This window comes from Amblyomma mixtum, chromosome 2, assembly GCF_055824585.1.
Source record: "Amblyomma mixtum isolate Tamu chromosome 2, ASM5582458v1, whole genome shotgun sequence".
NCBI lineage: Eukaryota > Metazoa > Arthropoda > Arachnida > Ixodida > Ixodidae > Amblyomma > Amblyomma mixtum.
Genome location: NC_143013.1, coordinates 295,131,514 through 295,151,167, shown reverse-complemented (window position 1 = coordinate 295,151,167; position 19,654 = coordinate 295,131,514). Strand labels below are relative to the sequence as shown.

The following is a 19,654-nucleotide window of genomic DNA, read 5'->3' as shown; positions in this document are numbered from 1 at the left end:
CTGTGATGTGAAGAAAATGAAAAGCCCAGACGACCGAATTTACTCACAAAAAAAAAAATATTGAAAATTCACTTCCTAGCGAAAACGTAGGGGCTAGCCAAACATGGAGAAGGCAAACTGCGCCGTTTATCACAAGTAGCCAGTGCGCCGCGAAAATATCGGTGCGACGATCGTTGCGATCGGAAAAACTATTCGAAAAGATTTTTTTCTTTTAAGTTACCTTTTCGTCCGCAAGTAGGCAAGGATACTAGAGTCTTGCTCAGGTTTCTTCGAAGCAAATCACGCAGCCAGAGCCAGCAGCGCAGGCGTACACGACATGCGCACTACGATGCTACGACGTCTGCTCGCCGCCCGCGGCGTTTTTCTGCGCTTCGGATAGACGGCGCCACGTACCCGCGCACACGTGTTGTCAGCCCGGATTATTTCATCTTCGTTTTTTACTCGCGCTCTTCGGCAGCGTGGCTGCCTTTTCCCACAATGAACTTGTCTCAAAAGCGGTGGAGAGAGCACAACGCGAGGAGTGAGGAAAAGAGCCAGCCACCGCTCGAGCATGCCTCGGCATCGAAGAGAAACGCTCTTCATCACCGTGGTTTTCTTCGTCGTCTGCTACAGGAGCTACTCGTCAGAAGCGGCGGCTACTCCGGATAAAGATCTTCGGCCGCTGACGCAGGTAAGTACTGTTATTAACAAGGACGATAATTAACTAGAACCGAGACGAGCTGACCACTCCGAAAGTTTGCATTTCCAGTGTGCGGATGCGCGCGTGTACAGGCACGCGCAAGATTTTCACCTGATTGATGGATTACCTCCCGTTATAACGAAATTTCGAAGTATCGAGAATGCTTTCCTTTGACGATCTAGAAGTGCAATTAAACCGATTTGCTCTGCCCATCTACCTACCTGTACGTGTGTGGATGAACAAACCCTCTCTCTTGCTCAAGAATGTCCTTTCAGCGAGAGCATCTGCTCGTGCTGGCGAAAAAACCGCTATATATGCTCGTCTGCGCTTAAATTCTTGCAGCATATCAGTAAATGATGCTGGATGTAGATCTTGCAATTCTGTTATTATTCTTAGCAGATTGTACGCATGGTCTGAAGCTTGAAAACCGCGTTCCCTGGTAGTAAATACTCACTTTTTTGCTCAAGAGAGGCTCTCCTAGATAACCGTGCCCGTCATGCGAGTTCTGAGAAGCGCTCTTATCATCTCAGTGCTCTTTTACTACTGTTTCACGGTCCCCAGTGCCGACATACCAAATCGTTCTCAATCATCACCGGCTCTCTTATTTGTGTTTGGCGAGACATCGCGCTCTCGCTCGAGGTGCCATCTGATCATCTCGGATTCAGCCACGATGCTGCTTCTCCAGTGCGATGTTCTGTAACTCGATGGTGTGGTGTCGGAAGCAGTTATATTAGGTTTCGCTGCGTTTTTTTGGAGAGAAAAAAATCAACGGGCGTAAAATGACGTTGTAGGATAAACTCGTATATCGCAGTCGTCGCTCACGGTTTGCTGACAGAATTTCTGCGCGTAGACTATATTTTCTCGTTGCTATGGCAATGCGCTCTCACGTCAATGGGCTAATCTCAGCAAATCGGCTCGGTGTTCGGCCATTCCCTACGCAAAGTGCGATACATCCTTGAAACGCCGTTCCGGCCGCTGTCCGATCACACTCCTATGTGCGTCGCCGCCTCGGACTTATCTCTCAGGACGCACAATGGAAGTCGCTCCGGCAGCATCTTAGAGCTCTCCGCATCGTTTTGCAAGCAAACTGATTTTCTGGGATCCAGTAGGCGGACGGCTTTCTGAAGGTTAGCATCACCGACACAGAAGCCCGGTACTTTAATTTCAGTTTAAACTCCGGTCCACAATGCAGGTGTCTTTTTCTTTTCCCCTCTCCCCCATCGTCGAGTAGCAGGCCAGAGACTTTTACCCCGGCCGCCCTCTCCACATTTCTGCGCATTAAAGATCTCTCTCTGTCCCTCTCTTGCGGCTAATTTTAGAAAAATAGCTTAAAAAAGCGCCGCCCATGGCTTTGAAGCGAATTATTATGGCGGTGTACAACTTTTCGGCCGTACACTAATTCTACGATTTTACGATTTTAGGCAAGCCCAGGCAGTTTATTTTTCGGCCGGGCTGGTATCTAATACCAACCGTGAAAGGTCCGCATCGTAGGATATAACCATTCTCGGCATTAAACTTTCTTCGTCTTTAACGCGAACTGGTTTAAGTTCTCTTATGTCCTTTCGAAAGTACGGTGCGATGGAGGTTCACCTTATGTCATTATAGCTTCCAGATGTTAGCGCCAGTTGTGAGTTGTGGCTTCATACACCTTTCGGCCTGTTTTGACCCTTGAGCAGTTCACATGCATCACCGCAGGAGGCGCCACTGTCTACAAACCGTTATATCGTGGACCAGTCAGCGTACCAGACTTTAGCTAGAGATAGAGGAAGAGCCAAAAACAACTTTTTTTTTTTTTTCAGAAGTCGATAGTTCGGGGATGCTGATGTGCGCAAGACCGTTTCTGTCCGTTCTGTCGGATTGAGCAGATTTCTCATTAAGATTCCAATTAAGGAGCACATTCTAATTAAGCAGATTTGACAATAAGGGGGGTGGGGGGGGGGGGGCGTTTTTAGCGCATCTGATATTGAGACCATTGATGTTGAGACGATTGATTGAGACATCTGATGTTGAGGCATTAGTTCGAATGAACCGGAAGTTCGAATTAAACGAGTTTTTGCACTGGAGACAGTCAGTTGACCTGCCCGCGCTTTCAGTGAGGTATGAGAGGAAGCTTGAGGTTGTGCACGCGGGCCTGAATGGTTGAATTTATTTGCATTTCACTAAAATATATTTTGCAACAATACATATACAGCAAAAGGTAGATGTTGGGGTAGCCATGACGGCGTCGCTTTCATTTCCTTTCCTTTTTTTTTAATTTCTCTATCATGTGTTGCGCAGAAAGCGAGCTTGACACTTATTCTAGTATCGCGTTTTGTTGCTATGTGAGCGACAGGAGATGTGCGGAACGTCCTAGCTTGGGCAGTATAGCTCCCTACTCTGTTATGAGAATTCGCGTCCAACCGCTACGAAGGGCTGTAAACTGAAACGACATGTCATTAAAGTTTTCAAGCTTCGTCGTCCGAGTTGTGCAAATAAATGTAAAGAAACCTGACAAAAGCTCCTGATGAGCTACTGTTGGTTTTTTACTCATTGTCTGTTAAAGCGCATTGAGAGTGTAATCCGACTTATTTCAGCGAGCATCGATGAACTGAGGCCGTTTCCCTTGTGTAGGTTTCAGTCATTACTTGCCAGTACCCTGTCCCGTATCAAGCATTTTCCTTTGCCATACCCAGCTATTCTGGACAAAAGCATTTTTGAGCGGGAAGTCGCTTATGAACGCAATTTTTTTCATACAACGTAAGATTTCACTATAACAATCAATGTATCCGCAGATAACCCGGTGGCAGTCTGGCAGTTTTTTTTTTTTTCTATTAACGTTTTTGCTGTCCTAACAAGCGTTCCCCACTGGTTTTCTATGGCAGTCTTAACTGTTAAATCCGACCGGTGGAAACCCTCTAAAATAAAGATTTTGATAGATATCAAAAGAATGCACCATTACCTTCAATATTCCCATAACAGCAACGTACAATTATTTCAATTTTCGAAATTTTTGTCCGATAATGTTGGACCACTTGTAGGTACAGGAGAGAGGACAGGGAGGCTATGACGTGTTCGGGTCCCTTTTGAGGTGCACAGGCGATCGATGTGGGAGGTTTCGTTATGGACAGCCACCGGTTAGGTATGCCTCTGCAGGAGCTCCTATACAGTCTTTCGGGCTTGGAAGATTTTTAATTTTTTTTTTTCTGATCGTGTCTAGGCATCATTAGAGGCTTCATCCCGTGTGAACTTTTCTGGCCAACCTCTGGCCGACTTCTGGCCGACCTCCGCTGCACGGCACGGTTTTGGGGAAGGACACGTTACAAGTTGCAAGGAACAGTCACAGTGGACCCAATGGGCAGTTGACCTCCCTCGGACGTCCTGCGGACATCCCGGACGTCTGCGGGACGTCCAAAGGAGATCCGGTGCCGATTAAAGAGTCACGCACTCCCTGCCGCTTCGTTTGCCTCGTCATGCACCTTGGCGTACAGGCTGGCAGGGCTGACATGGCTTTCTCCGCTTCGTCCGTCTCACTGAGCTCAGTGAACCACTGATACACTTGGCAGAAAGCACACGGAAACGGTGGGCCGAACGCCAACACCGGCAATGGCTGCGAAGCTCGCGTGTTCCACGACGCCGAAGATGTCGACAGAGTTTGTTTTTGTTGTCACTGTTGTGTCGTCGGGAGGGGGGAGGGAGATGGAGACGTCGTGTGAAAGTCTAAAGCCGTAGCACACACTTTCGGAACTTCGCACCAGCGTCACGGCGACGTGGGCCAGTTTGCGCGACGATTTATTTTTTCTGTGAATTATTCTTGTCATCCGTGCGACAGTGTGAAAAGAATCGGAATGGAATAGAAGTCGAGTCGTTATGTTATCCTGGCTCTAGACCGGAGTTATTACAGGACGATTCGACGTCATTAAATTTCTATTCTGTTCCGCTTTTATCATGGCAGATCCCCGCGGGGAGGATATGTCCCTTGGTTCATGTACAGAAAGCGAAATTAACAACAATGAAATAGCAAAGGAATCATTAGATGAATTTCTGGCACCGCCATTACCCATGTAGCACCGAACATTGAAATAATGTTATAAAGCTGTTATATAAGCGTCAGTAACGTTGCATGTTACACTGTAATACTATTTTAATCTGAAAGATTAACAAATAATGTGATATGTCGAATTGTAAACATTAGTCTAACATTCAAACTAAGCATTTTTTAAATATTTGGCCCTAAATTTTATTATAATGCTTAAACATAACTACAAAACACCATTGCAAATATATATCGCAAGCATTGTGTCCCAAAGCTTTTCCCACTATTATGACTGTGAAGATGTCGGTGCTTAAGCGGTTCATGCATATATGACTGTTACAACCATGGCCTACGACAGCGACTGGTCAGGGTTGGTTGAGTCAGCTTTCCCGCACGGCCAGAGTTGGAGCACCGTGGCAGAGCACCCCGTCTTCGAAGAGCGTGCGCAGCTGGAGCGATATACGTATACAGAGAGATCTCGTTTTGAAGGATAGATTCTTGATTTGGTGAACGGGCTCGAGAAGAGAAAGGCTGTAAAAACAAAAATGGTTCCAATATTTTGTTAGTCATTAGCAAGGCGAAAATGCGGCGATAGGATTGCTGTATATCAGCATTCCACATGCTGGTATAAGGCATATTAGCATTGCTTTCTGTTCAGAGTGTTGAAACAATGACACAAGACCGGAACAGTTGACGTATTTGGCTGTACTTGTGTGCTGGTTCTAATTAAGGTTCAGGGCGTGTTCCCTGAGAAGGTCGACAATGCACCTGCCGGTCTGGTCTACGTAATATTTTCATGTGACCGATTGATTGATTGATTGATTGATTGATTGATTGATTGATTGATTGATTGATTGATTGATTGATTGATTGATTGATTGATTGATTGATTGATTGATTGAGAGCACTATTTTAATTATCTATCCGCGCTTCACCGCTGAGGACCTTCACAGCATATCACCGACTGTCCGCCCACCAAGCGGTCAACAACACTAAGAGTCAGAACCCTGGAGCAGCTTTGCGCGCGGGGCAAGGCCGAGCTTCATTCAGAGCACGGCACATACACGGCGAAGGGTGCAGTGTAATCGCGGGGGGCCAAGGAGCATACATTGTTTCAGTCGGGCACGTTTCGCTTCGCCCGCAAAAGCGCAACACGTCCCCCCCCCCCCCCCCCACCCTCTCGTCGACACTTCCGCCCTATAAACATTAGCCCGTCGCACCGCCCCGAGCTCCTCTTCGACCCAGCCCGGTTTGTTATGGCTCCGGTGATGAGGGAAGAGTTAACGCTAGACAAACAAACTACAACGTATATATATATATATATATATATATATATATATATATATATATATATGCTTATACCTACTCGTGCATGCATTTTATTTTCTTTAAACATTCTTTCTCCTTCGGCGCAGACGAAATAAACCAGAGCACCGCTTTCGACGGCCTGTGTGTGTGTGTTCGCGCGCGCTTCTTATTTAGGGCCTCCACGCTGCGCTATCCAAGCGACCTGCAGCGGTCTACGCTATATATGACCGTGAGAGACGGACTGAGACCCGCTACGAGCTTGGCGAGTTGTTTCTGGAAGCCGGCAGCGGAATGTTACTATAGGCGGAACGAGGATACCGGAGTCGTTCCGTCAATGGAGGTTTCATTCCTTCTTGAAAAAATAAATATAAAATGAGGTGAGTGATAGCTGTAAACGAAAAAGGCGGAGGAATCTGCTCTCCTAGGAACATCAGAAGAGTCAGCTGTAAACATGCAGTAGTAGTAGTAGTAGTAGTAGTAGTAGTAGTAGTAGTAGTAGTAGTAGTAGTAGTAGTAGTAGTAATACTATAATAGTACTACCACTACTACTGTAATACTACTATATACTACTACCACTACTACTGTAATACTACTACTACTACTACTACTACTACTACTACTACTACTACTACTACTACTACCACCAGTAGTGTATTAGTGATGGTGCTGTTCTTTGCGGCAAAGGGAAAGACGTGTGGACTGGCGTACATACACAGACGGGCGGTATGCATGAGAATGAGACACACTAACTTCGAGACATACAGTCTTGGTAAAAATTTTCGAGGACACCAGAGTTGCTGTCTGCTCGTGTAGTTCGAATGGTATCACGCTTTCAGCGCCAAATATATCCAGTGGCTGTCCCATTCTCACTTGTTCACTTCTCCGGGATGCCAAGGGTGCATGAAAGCCGATGGCCTAGAAACTTTTCAGCAAGACTACGCTATCATCGTTAGGAGCCGGTTGCGCTCCGTAACGTTTTCAACAGCCCTATAAACAGCTCGTCTTACTGTCATAGGTGGCGCAACAGTTTGCAGGCCTCTAGGGTGCCTCGATGCCAGCGGCATCGAGGCACCCTACAGGCCTCCAAACTTCGGACCAATCAGTGAATAGCATGTTGAAATACGGCCTTGTCCGTGGGAACTTTCGCAAGCGGTATGATTAAAGACTTCTGTCCATTCTACGATCATCGCTCAAAGTAAAAATTCTGAGAAAGCGTTGCGCCGGTGGCGATTTCGTTTGTAAATATACGCGCCTCTTAATGAGAGGAGGGCTCAAAGCCGCTACGCTCGAGCGCTCACAGCACGGCGCAGCGCTCAGACGTCAAAACACGACGTGTACGTGTCTTTAGTTTCAGGCAAAATGAATACAACGCTTGAAGGGTTCGCGCGCAGGCTTTGCACATGACAGCTTCCTGCTACGCCGCGTGTGCAGGCCGTTTGTTGGCATTTGTTTCTTTTTTCCGTCGTCTGCTAACGCGCCTTCGGGTTGCAGACGAACCGCGCGCTGGCAGACGATTGCGTCGCTTCGCGAGTCGTCTGCAACGTATACTGCGCACACAGTGTTCGCGCATCTCCCGTTACTATAGCTTCATGGCTGTCCTGAACGCGGACAGTGATCGAGCGATTCTAGGCACATGCATGTGTGTGTGCCACAGCTCAGTAGAACCACTCTCACGCGAAATGCAATAAATTAAGCTCGCAGTTGTTACTCAGCTGTTATACGTGACACTGTGTATATAGATGCTAGAAGAAGTGGCGCTGCTGCTGCGCGGAAGGAAGATCTTATACATCCCCTTGAAAGACCTTTATTCCGTTCGTTGGCGGCATGGCAAATACCAGCTTTAACGCATTTAAATGCATCTTGCTTTTGAGTTCGTACGGAGTGAGCCAAAGCAAAACACACCCAATTAATTATAATCTCATTACCTGACCTGTTCTTATGGAATGGGGGACATTAGCAGCTAAAACCTTTTTATTATTTCAGTCTTAGTTCTAGTTCCTAGTTGTGCTTATTTTTATTTTTCGTCCACTTCTCGTTACATCAGAAAAAGCTGAAATGATGGGGGGGGGGGGGGGGGGGAGAGAAAGATTTATATTGGGCGGCAATGGCATACTGCGGTTGGTAATTGGTAGCTCGACCGAATGTCGCTTGAAAATCAAGTCGCTTGACAACAAGCGCACGACACAGTCATGCGTGATTACGCTGCAAGAGGCTGCAGATGGTCCGAACGGGTGTTTTGTCTCTCTTTTTTTTTCTTCTGAACTGCGAATTATCGCGTGGGACACAGCTAAATGGAACGCACTCTGGACAAGCGAACAAGAGCCGGAACAACGGCGCAACTCGAGATTAGGCGACCGACCACGCCTGTGCGCTGCTTATCGTGCCGTTATCATCCTTAGTCCGCCCTGTATAAGCCTACGAGCTCCTTTGTTTCAGCGAGATGCCCGATTATAAGGCAGGGCGTTCCACGCGACGTATGCCTAAGGCTTGCACGAATTCCCAACTGAATCGGTATATCATTGCTGACGCAGTATTATGCTTTTTTTATTTCATAACTGCGCAGCTAATTCTCCCGATCAGTTAATGAAACTTGAATCTCTCAGGAGTTGTGAAGAATTCGTTCGGAGGAAGAGGAACAGGAGGTTGTGGAAAAAAAAAAAAAAAAAGGCGCGGTAACTGCCTGAGGACATCATCATCATCATCACTATGGCTCGACACACAAGCGCGCGGAAGAGATGAAGACAGTGAAATATGGTTTGGTTTATTGGGGTTTAACGTCCCAAAGCGACTGAGGCTATGAGGGACGCCGTAGTGAAGGGCTGCGGAAATTTCGACCACCCGTGGTTCTTAAACGCGCACTGACATCGCACAGTATACGGGCCTCTAGAATTTCGCCTCCATCAAAATTCGACCACCGTGACCGGGATGGAAGCCGCGTCTTTCGGGTCAGCAGCCGAACACCATAACCACTGAGTCACAGATAGGCCCTAGCCTTTCATTTCTCTCCGTCTTTTCCAATTTACGCGCGTGCTCGAAGCGAACGAAATGCACGCTGCGGGAGGAGCTGTTTTGAGGATCCTGCGCCAAATAGACCCTGTTGTGACTCCCCCCCCCTCCCCCCCCCCCCCCCCCCCAACTCTCTTTGTGTGTTCCCGTCACATCTGTATCCACATAGGCCATTCCCAGAGGCAGTGCGTGGTTCTGCGAAAGTGGTATTTCTCCGTGCACGCGCTCCCAGGCGACCTCCTGAGAAGAAAGGTGGAACCGGACACGAGGGACGGATACGACTCCTTGAATCACGTACCTCCACTTCTGCCTAACTGCCACGACGTGTTTTTCCCGACTTCCCCTTAAACAGCACCCAACGCAGCAGTATTGACCCTGCGACCTTGTGTGTACAACCGTCAGGGTGACATGACTCAACGCCTGCTGCCACGTGCGGAGACGAGCGTCTGCCATTCAACCGCGCCTCGCTCTTTTGTCAACTGCGCGGGTGACGCCGCTGCAGGTGTTCGCCTTTGGGCGTTTCCTTGAAACAAGATATGGGATCCACCTGGCCGGAAAGGACACTTCCGGGTATCCAAGTGACTCAGCCGAGGAAGACGACGAGGCGGGGAACGCCCGAAGTCCCTACGATTGTTCGAAAAAGGCGGGAAGACCTCGGGAGGGACTATTTAAAGCGCTCGACACGTTCATCGAGCAGCGTTTCCTTCAGCGTTTCCCTGAGACTTCTCAGCTTTTACCCTGTTTGTCATTGCTTGTAAATATGTGAATACAGTTTCTCCTTCACTTCCCCTACTCCCTGTCTCCGGCCCACGTTCCTTCCTCCGTCGGCACAGCGGCGGTGCTCCTGGACCCGATGCCTGGTGGAACACGCTACTAGCCCGGCAAAACATACCAACCCTCACTATCACTAGCCAGTCGTTTCGGTCCGTGCAAGTACCAGCGCGCGCGGCAGCGACTCCTCCCTTGCGACAGTCTGCCCTCTCAGAAACTGCGCAATTGAGGCGTCTCGGGCTCGAACCAGGAGTAGGCGGGTTTGAATCCGACCGCGGCGGCCGCGTTTCGATTGAGGCGAAACGCAAAAGGAACTCATGCGCTGTGCGATGTCAATGCACGTTGAGTGAGATCCCCAGGTAGCCGAAACTATTCCGAAGCCATCTACAACGGTACCTCTCAGTTTTCTCTTTCTTCTTTCATTCGTATACCTTCCTCCCTTCCCTCATGGCGCGGTTGCGGTGTCCGCCGAGAAGTGAGACAGCTACCGCGTCTTTCATTTCCCGATAACCAATCGTCGAGGGTCTGCAACTTTTTACCAGAACCGTTTTCAGTCGAGAACTGAAGGATTTGTAAATAAACTTAATTCCTACCGCTTCTTTTTGAGGTAGACATTTCCGCTGCCATACGCTGTAGCGTTCCAAGAGAAAGCAAACGTAGCAGGGGACGGCAGAAAGTTAGGTGGGCGGATGAGATTAAGAAGTTTGCGGGGATACAGTGGCGGCAACTGACAAAGGACAGGGTTAATTGGAGAGACATGGGAGAGGCCTTTGCCCTGCAGTGGGTGTAGTCAGGCTGATGATGATGATGATGATGACGCTGTAGCGACTGCCCCAGTTAGTGTTACAGGTCACAAAAAAATAAACAATAAACGGGCGAGAAGATTAGACAATTGAAATCATGAAAATTGCGGAAAGATCTATTTTAAATGCGGAAATTTTGGATATCATTAGCAAGGGGGAATCTGCCGGTAGCTATGATGTAATTGTGGAGGTATTCGCAAACTTGATGCAGTATGCAAAACCTCTGGCGCTAGCACCGAAGGACAGTAGAAGCGCGGCCGACAAAGCGAGTCGCCGCTGCAGCGCAGCTCCGTCCCGATCCGCCGCCGTCTTTGTCGTCTTTTTCGCCTCGCGGCGACCGAGTACGGCGGCGGCAGCAAGCAGGCAGGGTCGCCGCCGGCATGCCGAGATTTCCGGTCCCCGCGGCACACTGATGATGGCGTGTGGAGCTTGGTCGACTTGCGCGTTGCGTGCGGGCTCTCTCCAGCGAGGCGGGCTTATTCCCCTTCCCTGCGGGGAGGGGGGAAGGTTGCCAGGAGCTGCTCTCAAGGCTGCGTGCTGTGTCATGATTTGTGTGTGACTGCGTGCGAAGCCGTGGCTCGCGCTCGCCCCTCTTCAAGGCCGCCTTGGGCCGAATGACACTGTGTAGTATATTGCGCGCTTCGGGTGCCCCATTGGCTTCCGCGCCGGGTGGCCTCGTCTTTCTATCGACTGCGCGGTGTGCTGCATACCGTGTTTCCGCGAGCATAGTAAGCCTGTAGTTCGCAAAAGAAAATAAAGGCGTTCATTCAGTCGCTAGCATGTATACGCACTGCGTGTGTGTATGTTACATAATATACATGTTCCTACTCAAGCTATGCAGTCAGAACGCTGTGAAGCCTAACCCACTCAAAGGGTTGGTTGGCTTGGTTGGTTTATGGGGTTTAACGTCCCAAAGCGACTAAGGCTATGAGAGACGCCGTAGTGGAGGGCTCCGGAAATTTCGACCACCTGGGGTTCTTTAACGTGCACTGACATCGCACAGTACACGGGCCTCTAGAATTTCTCCTCCAAAGAAATTCAACCGCCGCGGCCGGGATAGAACCCGCGTCTTTCGGGTCAGCAGCCGAGCACCATAACCACTGAGCCACCGCGGCGGCTGATTTACTTATTTATTTATTTATTTATTTATTTATTTATTTATTTATTGATTGCTGACTGACTGACTGGTTGACTCATATATTTATTGGGCGACTTATTCATTTGTTTATTCATGCCCACGAGTCAAAAAACACTGTGGACTAAAGCTATGCCTGAAATCAAGAGTTCGCCGTTTTATTAATTTATTTTTTTCGTCATGATTGACGCCGGTCATTGTAAGCTTGAGGTTCTTCAACGAGCGCCGAAATCTCAGTTCGAGCCTTCTTGCGTTACGCCGGCGTCATATGCTAGCGCCGCGGTCAGATGACACAGGTGCCATTGAGAAAACGAAACTATAGATAACATACCCTCTATATAAGAGTTCTGAACGAAACAAAAAAAAGAAGCAAAGGAAGAACGAGAGATAAAGGGAGAGGAAAAAAGAAATAGAGAAACAAAGAGTGAGTGAGAGGAACAATGGGGGAGAAAGAAGGAAAGGATAGCTCGTCACGCAATCTCGCGGCATATGATATGATTCTTTACGTTGCGCCATTGTACTGAATCGCTCTAGCTTATCCGCTCTTATCGTGTGTCTTACAACGGTGGTATGCAGCAGCATACTGAGTCTAGCTAGCGAATTTTTAACTCGGTCAGTGCACCGTTCTGAACTTCACAATGCTGCGACGAGACACATTTGTACGCAGCTCGTACGACATTTTTGTCGTGCTATATAAGCGCAGTATCCCCCGAACCATAGGGTTAATCAAGGAAGTTCTGGGGCCTATGTACTTGGTCAACATTGTTAAGTTTCCAGGCACCTAACCCGTTCTATCCTTCTGTAAATTACTGTGCTATTCCAAGCTTTAGTGTGAAATGAGCTTCGAAGTCCAGAGGTGGCTATCATCGAACGAATTCGGTATAGCCTATCTTCCGTTTCGCCGGGCTGTGCCGAGGAAAGCGTCTTGCACAGCTCTCTTGTCATCGGTGAAATATGTGGCCACGAAAGACTCCGACTTCGTACGCTGTCTCGCCTATGCATTAAAAGAACCCTGCGACGCACATCAAGCATGTGATTTTTATTCTGTATGTATGAGTTGCACGGGACACCGTGGTACCCTAATGCACAAGAAGCTCGCCGAAATTGTAATAGTTCATATTTTAATCTGCTCTAGACATAACCGTTTCGGGCCGACACTGCTTAAACGTAGAGGGGATTCGAAATGACCAGCGCGAAAACAGACGGAGACAAGAGAAGAAACACAGACGACAGGACGGGCTCTCACTAACAACTGTTTATTTTCGAGGAAAGCCCAGCACAATATATGCCAAAAACCACGTGACAGTCAGGGGGCCAAAGATTACAACCTAAAGCGCACAGTCGTCAAAGAGCGGCCGACACAAGCATGAACCGGAAAAGGCATGACTGTGCTTTAGGCTGTAATCTTCGGCCCCCTGACTGTCACATGGTTTTTGGCAGATATTGTGCTGGGCTTTCATCGAAAATAAACAGCTGTTAGTCAGCGCCCGTCTTGTCGTCTGTGTTTCTTCTCTTGTCTCCGTCTGTTTTCGCGCTGGTCATTTCGAATGATGTCCCACCAACTCGCCCAATCTGCAATTTTGGTAGAGGTGACCTTCGGCACCGGATGTGATGTGGCAATCAAATTAGCGTGTTTTTAACTGGTTGGGTGTCCTTATATGCGTGAAATGAATCCAAATCGTAATTTCTCCGAGTACCGAAGGTTTCCACATTGCAGAAAAGGTGAACTGAAATTAATAAGAATAAACCCCAAAATTCTGTACAGTCGCGCATTTTTTCAACGGGAAGCTGTTTATGAACGTAGTTTTTTTTTTTTTTTCGCACATCGTAGTACTGCACCACAAAAATCAATATCCCCGCAGGCCCTTCCTCGGGACACATTGGTTTTCTATAGCAGTATTAACTACACTCGCTGAGAGCGCAGAACAAACTTTACAAGCGAGATTTTGCTACGCATCCGAAGGTTATAGACCACTCACATCAATATGCTCATAACAGTGTCTTACAATATTCCAGTCACCGAGCAATTAAAAGTGATGTCCAAGGAATGTCTGTATTGCGCTAGTGGCGACAATTTCTGTTTCACTTCAAACTTTCTTGGAAACAAGCGCTGTTGTTCAAGCTGCTAATTAACCGATTGATTGATTGATCGATCGATTGATTGATTGATTGACTGACCAATCGATCGATACGTCACGGTTACGATCTGCCGCGTAATGCGCCAAACTCAGCGGAAGCAAAATGTCTCGGACGCTGCATAGTGGCGTGTGGGGTTAAGACCGACCGCCATAGTCCTTGGACATTTAGAGGAGCTGATTATCCTTAACATTTGTTCACAAACATGGCCGACAAAAAATTAGGCGTTTAGATAGAGCTTGGCCCTAGCCTGGTTAACGAGTCAACGTCCGAAGACGTTTTAATCAGGTCCTGTTCAAACTCTGCAAACGTCTCCTGCAGCGAGTTATCACAAAGACAGCGACAGAGTTCGTTAGCGCAAACGGCGCGTATACTTCCTGTTTTTGCTGACTCAGATGAAGCAGTCCTGACCGCGTGTGCAGAAGGCGAGCTGCTTCCTTTCGCTGTCACCGTGATCATCGTCATCGCTTAATTTCCTCCTTTCAAATGCATTTTGCCTTTTCCGCTATATTGAGTCACGAGACAAACGACCGCCTTTACTTAGTGCATCGCCGTTAGCGTCCCTCTGTCCTTCTTACGTCCCCTCTCACCCTGAGAGCAACCGGGCCAAAGCAAGCCCTGTGACTACGAGAGCGGCCCCATCATGCACTGTTCCGTGCCAGTACACGATCAGAACTCGATTGCTTAATTGTACCTCAATTGCGCCGTTTCGTCCAGACAGTGGTTTTTCGTTGCTGCTGTCTCGTGACGAATTAGGACACGCAGTGTTTTGTTCATGCTTCCCACGAGCACTGCTCCGACGACTGCGTAGATATACAGTTGCAATACGCAAAAAGAATGCTTCGTTCCATTTATGCCAAAAGGCACGCCTTCGCAATAAAATAATAATAATAAAAAAAACTTCGTTCACGGTCCTAAGACAAATTTGTTCTTGTACTTTTTCGCGGACCTTATAGACAAGTATCACCGACGTCGTTTGTCCACTGGAAATGTATAGTTTGCAAAAATCAAGAACAATACCCCTTTCCCCACATACGTTGGGGAAGGGAGAATTTGTCGGTAGCGCAAAAATGAGGCGTTCTCTTTTACACGGCTTGAACTCGTATATCCTTGCTCCCTCCTCGAGAGTCGGCTGTCCCGTGTCTCTTCTCCGACTGTCCAGCCAGACTTTGGTCCATGCGAACGAAGCGGCGAGTTACGCAACCAGCAGGAAACGAAAGCGTGCGACTGAAACGTTCGAGAGATAAGGCGGTTATGAATTACTCGCGCGGCTAGCAGCCAGCCTCAGCCGATAAGACCGGTATGAGCCTGGTATTCTCCGCGCCAAGTGGGACCGTGAGATGACGACGGAGGTTTTTTTTTTTTTTTTCACTTTTTTTCCCTTTAAATCTTCGGTTTCAACCTGACACGGCTATATAGCTGCTGTGCGCGGGAGCGCGCGCAGAGAATACGCAATGAGTCGCCGCCGTCGTCGAGCTCGCTATCTATCTCTTACACCCTTGCGCAAAATGCGCGTACGCGGCCGCGCGACGTGCTTTATTTGCGTTGGCGACGCGAATCTCTTTCTAATAGCCGCCGTTGGAAGACAGGACGGAAAGAAGGGGTCTCCAAACCACCCCGCGGGCGGGCAGCCATTATTCCTGCTTAAGCGCGAACAATGAATGCAAATGAAGTGAAAAGTAGGGGAGCTACCTTCCGACTGTGCCTCCTTTTCTTCTGCTCCTTCGAATTCTAATCTTTTCCTTTTCCTATCTCTCTCTTTCTCTCTCTCTATTTATCGTTTTCTTCGGCATCGTTTCACCCGCGCCATTTGCTTGCACTAAAAGATGCACGCACATTGTATAATACTACGCGTTTGTCGGATGGAGGAACGCAAGAAGATCCAGTGTGGGTTTTGGCGTTGTGTCCCAGAAACCGACCGACCGACCAGGCGACCCCCCTCCGAGCAGCAAACGAGCCGTGCTGAATGCAGTAGAGAACGGGGGTATAGCGAACGGTCGGTCGGTTTGGCTTCGAGCGAGCGAGTGAAACCAAGCGAAAGCCCACACGTCTTTCGGAATGGGGACGAGTCGATGTAACCCTCGCGCGTGCGGAAATGGAGGCGGATAAAGAAGACGCTGGAAGGCGGCGGCAAACGGGATATTGTTTGCCGCCCGCTGAGTTCTCCATCTCGCCACTATGATTCGGTGTCTCGGAAAACGCGAAAATAAATGTGTGCACCGTTGCAGAAGCTATGGCGCTGCCTGGCTACCGTCCCCTATCACTCTAAACACGAATACACCTATATGGGAGCAAAAAAAGGAGTAAACTGTTCTCCGGTACATTCCCTTTCATAAAAAGGAGTCTAGCGTGCTCTCCTTTATAAAAAGGAGTCCAACGCACTCCCTTTTATACGAATAAAAGGACAGATTACTCCCTTTTTACGCCTTTCTATTTAGAGTGTATGGCACCAGAGACACTAGTTACGAAATTTCGATTAGAAGTACGAATGTACTTTCTGATGATTTCAGTTTCTGATGATTAGCGTATGCATTGGTTTGTGCTTTAGCTTCCCAATGACTACCACTTGGTGTTTGGTATTGACAGTGAGCATTTTTGTCTGCACTCACCGCCGTAGTAAGGCAATGATGGCACATATGGAGAAACACTGAAAGGTGCGAGAAGTGATCACCGGAGGGTCACTTGTTCAGTCTACACGACGGTGTTTCAGTAATTTTGTCTGGCTGCCGTATTTCCTGAAGCCATGTCCAGGAAAGTAGTGAGATCTGCGAGTACGCTGTCGAAAGCTGACTGAATCAAGGAAAAGAAGATGGCAAACAAACCGACAACTCTAACTTTTAGAAACATCTGTTAAGTAGACTGCACCAGAGTGTCAGAAGATGCTTGGTGAGGTGCTTAGTAACTTCCGCAGCACTGCACGCTTTTTAGTGTGTGTGTGTGTGTGGGGGGGGGGGGGGGGGGGGTAGGAAGGGTGCGTGTCTCTTGGAAAGTGTTTACGAAATTATGCTGATTGCCAGGGAGGAGTTGGGCGATACGCGATGGCGTTGGGAAGTCGGCTAGGCGAGCGTGTCGGATCGGTAATCGGTGCGCGCGGGTGGAATATATATTGTCTTTGGAGCCTGGAGGCTGTGCTAGCTCCGAAGGAACCCCCACTGAGCGTAGGCGTTTGTGCGAGACACTTCCTGCGTTTGTTTGACGAGCGTTGTGAATGCAGCGACTGGAAGAATAGTGCGTGTGGGCTGCCTTCATAAAAGAGACTCGCAATGAGACGAGACAGGTCGTTCCTTACTTCATCGATCCTGCGGTCGTCTGTTTGCGCATGCGCACTCGGTGGCAATCCTAGTAAAGCACTAGGGAAGACAAATATTTACAGTCTGACCCAGTATTAAACGAAACAAGTTAGCTGGCATTTAAAAAAACTGATTTTTGCTCCATCGCCAAATATCGAAAACTACTGCTACAGGGTCATTCGTTTCACGAGAAAAAAAAAGTACTTATACGAAAAAAAGTGTTTTTAAAGTACACCTAACGAAGTGTTAGGCTGTAATGTACGTCCATTTCATCGACAACAAGCGGCACATAGCTTGCTTGCAGCAAAAAAAAAAAAAAAACGCGAAAGCATACAGTGCACTTAGTGAAAAAAAAAAAAAGAACTCGACCTCATTGTTTTATTTTCGCGACCAGGTGATGATTGGCGTAAATGCCCGTGTTTGCCCATTGGATCAAGCGCTCGCTGACGTCACTGAACTCTGGAACTGCGGCAGTTACAACATAAATGAAGTCTTGCGCGTACAGCCAGGCTAAGACCAACGTATACGGCCAAGGCTTAACCTACGTGTGTACAAAGCGAAAGACCGGCGGCCGGTGATTAAGCCTATTGTAATGCCATTTGTAATGCCAAGTCGGCGAGGCACCTTCCAACCATTCATTCCATTGTTAAACGGGACGCCTTACAGCAAATGAGCTGTAAGATGGATGAGCTTGGTGCGGATACACCTAACACACATCGTTCACGACGCGTGAAGAGAGACACGTTTCGAGGGGCCGCTATATTGGGATGCTCGGGTCTGAGTGGCTTGGCGGCTGAGTCCACGAGCTAGCAGTGGAAAGAAGGGGCTGTCTGTGTCGTGTCGTGTTTTGTTGTTTCTTTCTCCTTCTGTGTTTGGATCATTCCTTCTACTCTTCTGTTTATGTTATAGAATGTTTGCTGCAGGAAGCCGGAATCGAGGCCGTTAGCCCGCTCGGGGCGACGCGAGTAGTATACCGCTTCGCGCAACAGCTCCGCGGCCCTAGCAGACGACGAACGCCGGCGCAGAGCAGACGATTTTTCTTCCCCTCTCTGGCTGGCAGACGACGCGCACCACGAGGAGCAGACGATTCCTCTTCCCTGCCTCGCGTGCAGGGAGAAGGCGACGACTCATTTTGCCGAGAAAGACGGGCCGCCTCCTTTTTGCGAGCCACGCCGCGCGTCTATTCGCAATGCGGAGTAGTTCGTTGTGCCGAGCCGCTCTGTGTGTAATGTGCACGGAAGAGATTCGCCGAGGATTGGCGGCGCATAAAAGAAACGCCGTCACGCGCCGCGTCGCGCAATGGAAAGCGTGGCCTTGGTGGTGCCACGCATTGCATGGTGTGTTGTAGAGCTGTATATTCAAGCGGATGTGTTCGTATATCTGAAACGAAACGCCTGAATTGCTGCGGGAAAGAAAGAAGGAAGAAACGAGAGAAAGAAATAAATCACGAAGGAAAGAACGAAGCAAAGAAAAAAGTTGGAGTTCGTCCATGACAAAAAGTAGACATTTGTTAAAAGCTTGTTATCTAAACGAGAAGCTAATCGCCAGACGAAATTATAAAGTCAAGGATTTTGATGCCTCTAACTTGTTTGAGACAGTTAAACACCGATAAGTTACTGTTGTGATTGGTCAGTGGAGTCATATACAGCATGCCGCGGACCATGGCCATAGTTGACTGCTTTTTTTTTATTTGTGTCCTGCCATTGTCTCATCATAGATCACGGACACTGTGAGATGCATGTCACACAAAGATAGGCACCAAGGAAAAAAAAACGAATGGCTAGTTTGGAAGCTGCTTGAGATAACGCTTAATTCGTCTTCAAGTGGCAGTGAGAGCAGCACCGCTCTGACCAACCAGCCCAGCACCAAGTTCTACAGTAGCCATATCAGCTGTGCGTGACCCATCTTTGGACAAGTCTGCCGCGCCGTACGTTGTCAGCGCGGCTTCTCAGCGACGCTTGAGAACCGGAACGTATATGTCCTCACTTGTGACAGGTGCGCGAGGGGACTAGGGGCGCACCTGAGTGGGCATAGAAGATGCTAGCACTACAGAGGCTTGGCCTCTGTACTAGCACTGCACCTAATTATTGTCCCGCAGTCCGTCCTGTCGTTGTTCGAAAAAGCGAAAACGGTGACGATGAGGCTCTGCGCATGCGCGGGACGTTACTGAAAAACGATCCATAAGAATCCTGCGCTCTGCTTGTACAGATGGTATAGGGCTTTACCGCTGCCATTCCTTCGTTCTCGGCGCGGGGAAACCCCATGGAAATCCAACACCCCCTCCCTCCCTCCCTTTTTTCTTTCTCGTGCGGCGCTCCCGCATTACGCGTTCAGCATAATATGGAAGCTCTTGCGTTGAGTGCTTTCTTTCTTCTTTGTTTATCTCTCCTTCACGCCAGGAAGGGGTTGTTCTCGCCACCCTATCTTCGCAAACGCATTTCACGTACGGCCGACCATAACGGCAGCGGTCTTCAGAGTCGAGGAGCTAACCCCCTCACGTGCTCGCCCGCGCGC

The 19,654-nt window shown here is 48.5% G+C and overlaps 1 protein-coding gene across 1 annotated transcript in view; it reads left to right on the top strand.

Moving 5' to 3' along the window:
- The first annotated feature begins 395 nt into the window (after positions 1 to 395).
- Positions 396 to 19,654, top strand: part of LOC149364556 (uncharacterized) — a 57,944-nt gene continuing 38,685 nt past the window's right edge. The window contains exon 1 of the mRNA XM_089574510.1: positions 396 to 670. Within this exon, the coding sequence (XP_089430636.1) occupies positions 551 to 670 (120 nt within the window). The 5' untranslated portion in view covers positions 396 to 550. The remainder of the gene's footprint in view (positions 671 to 19,654) is intronic.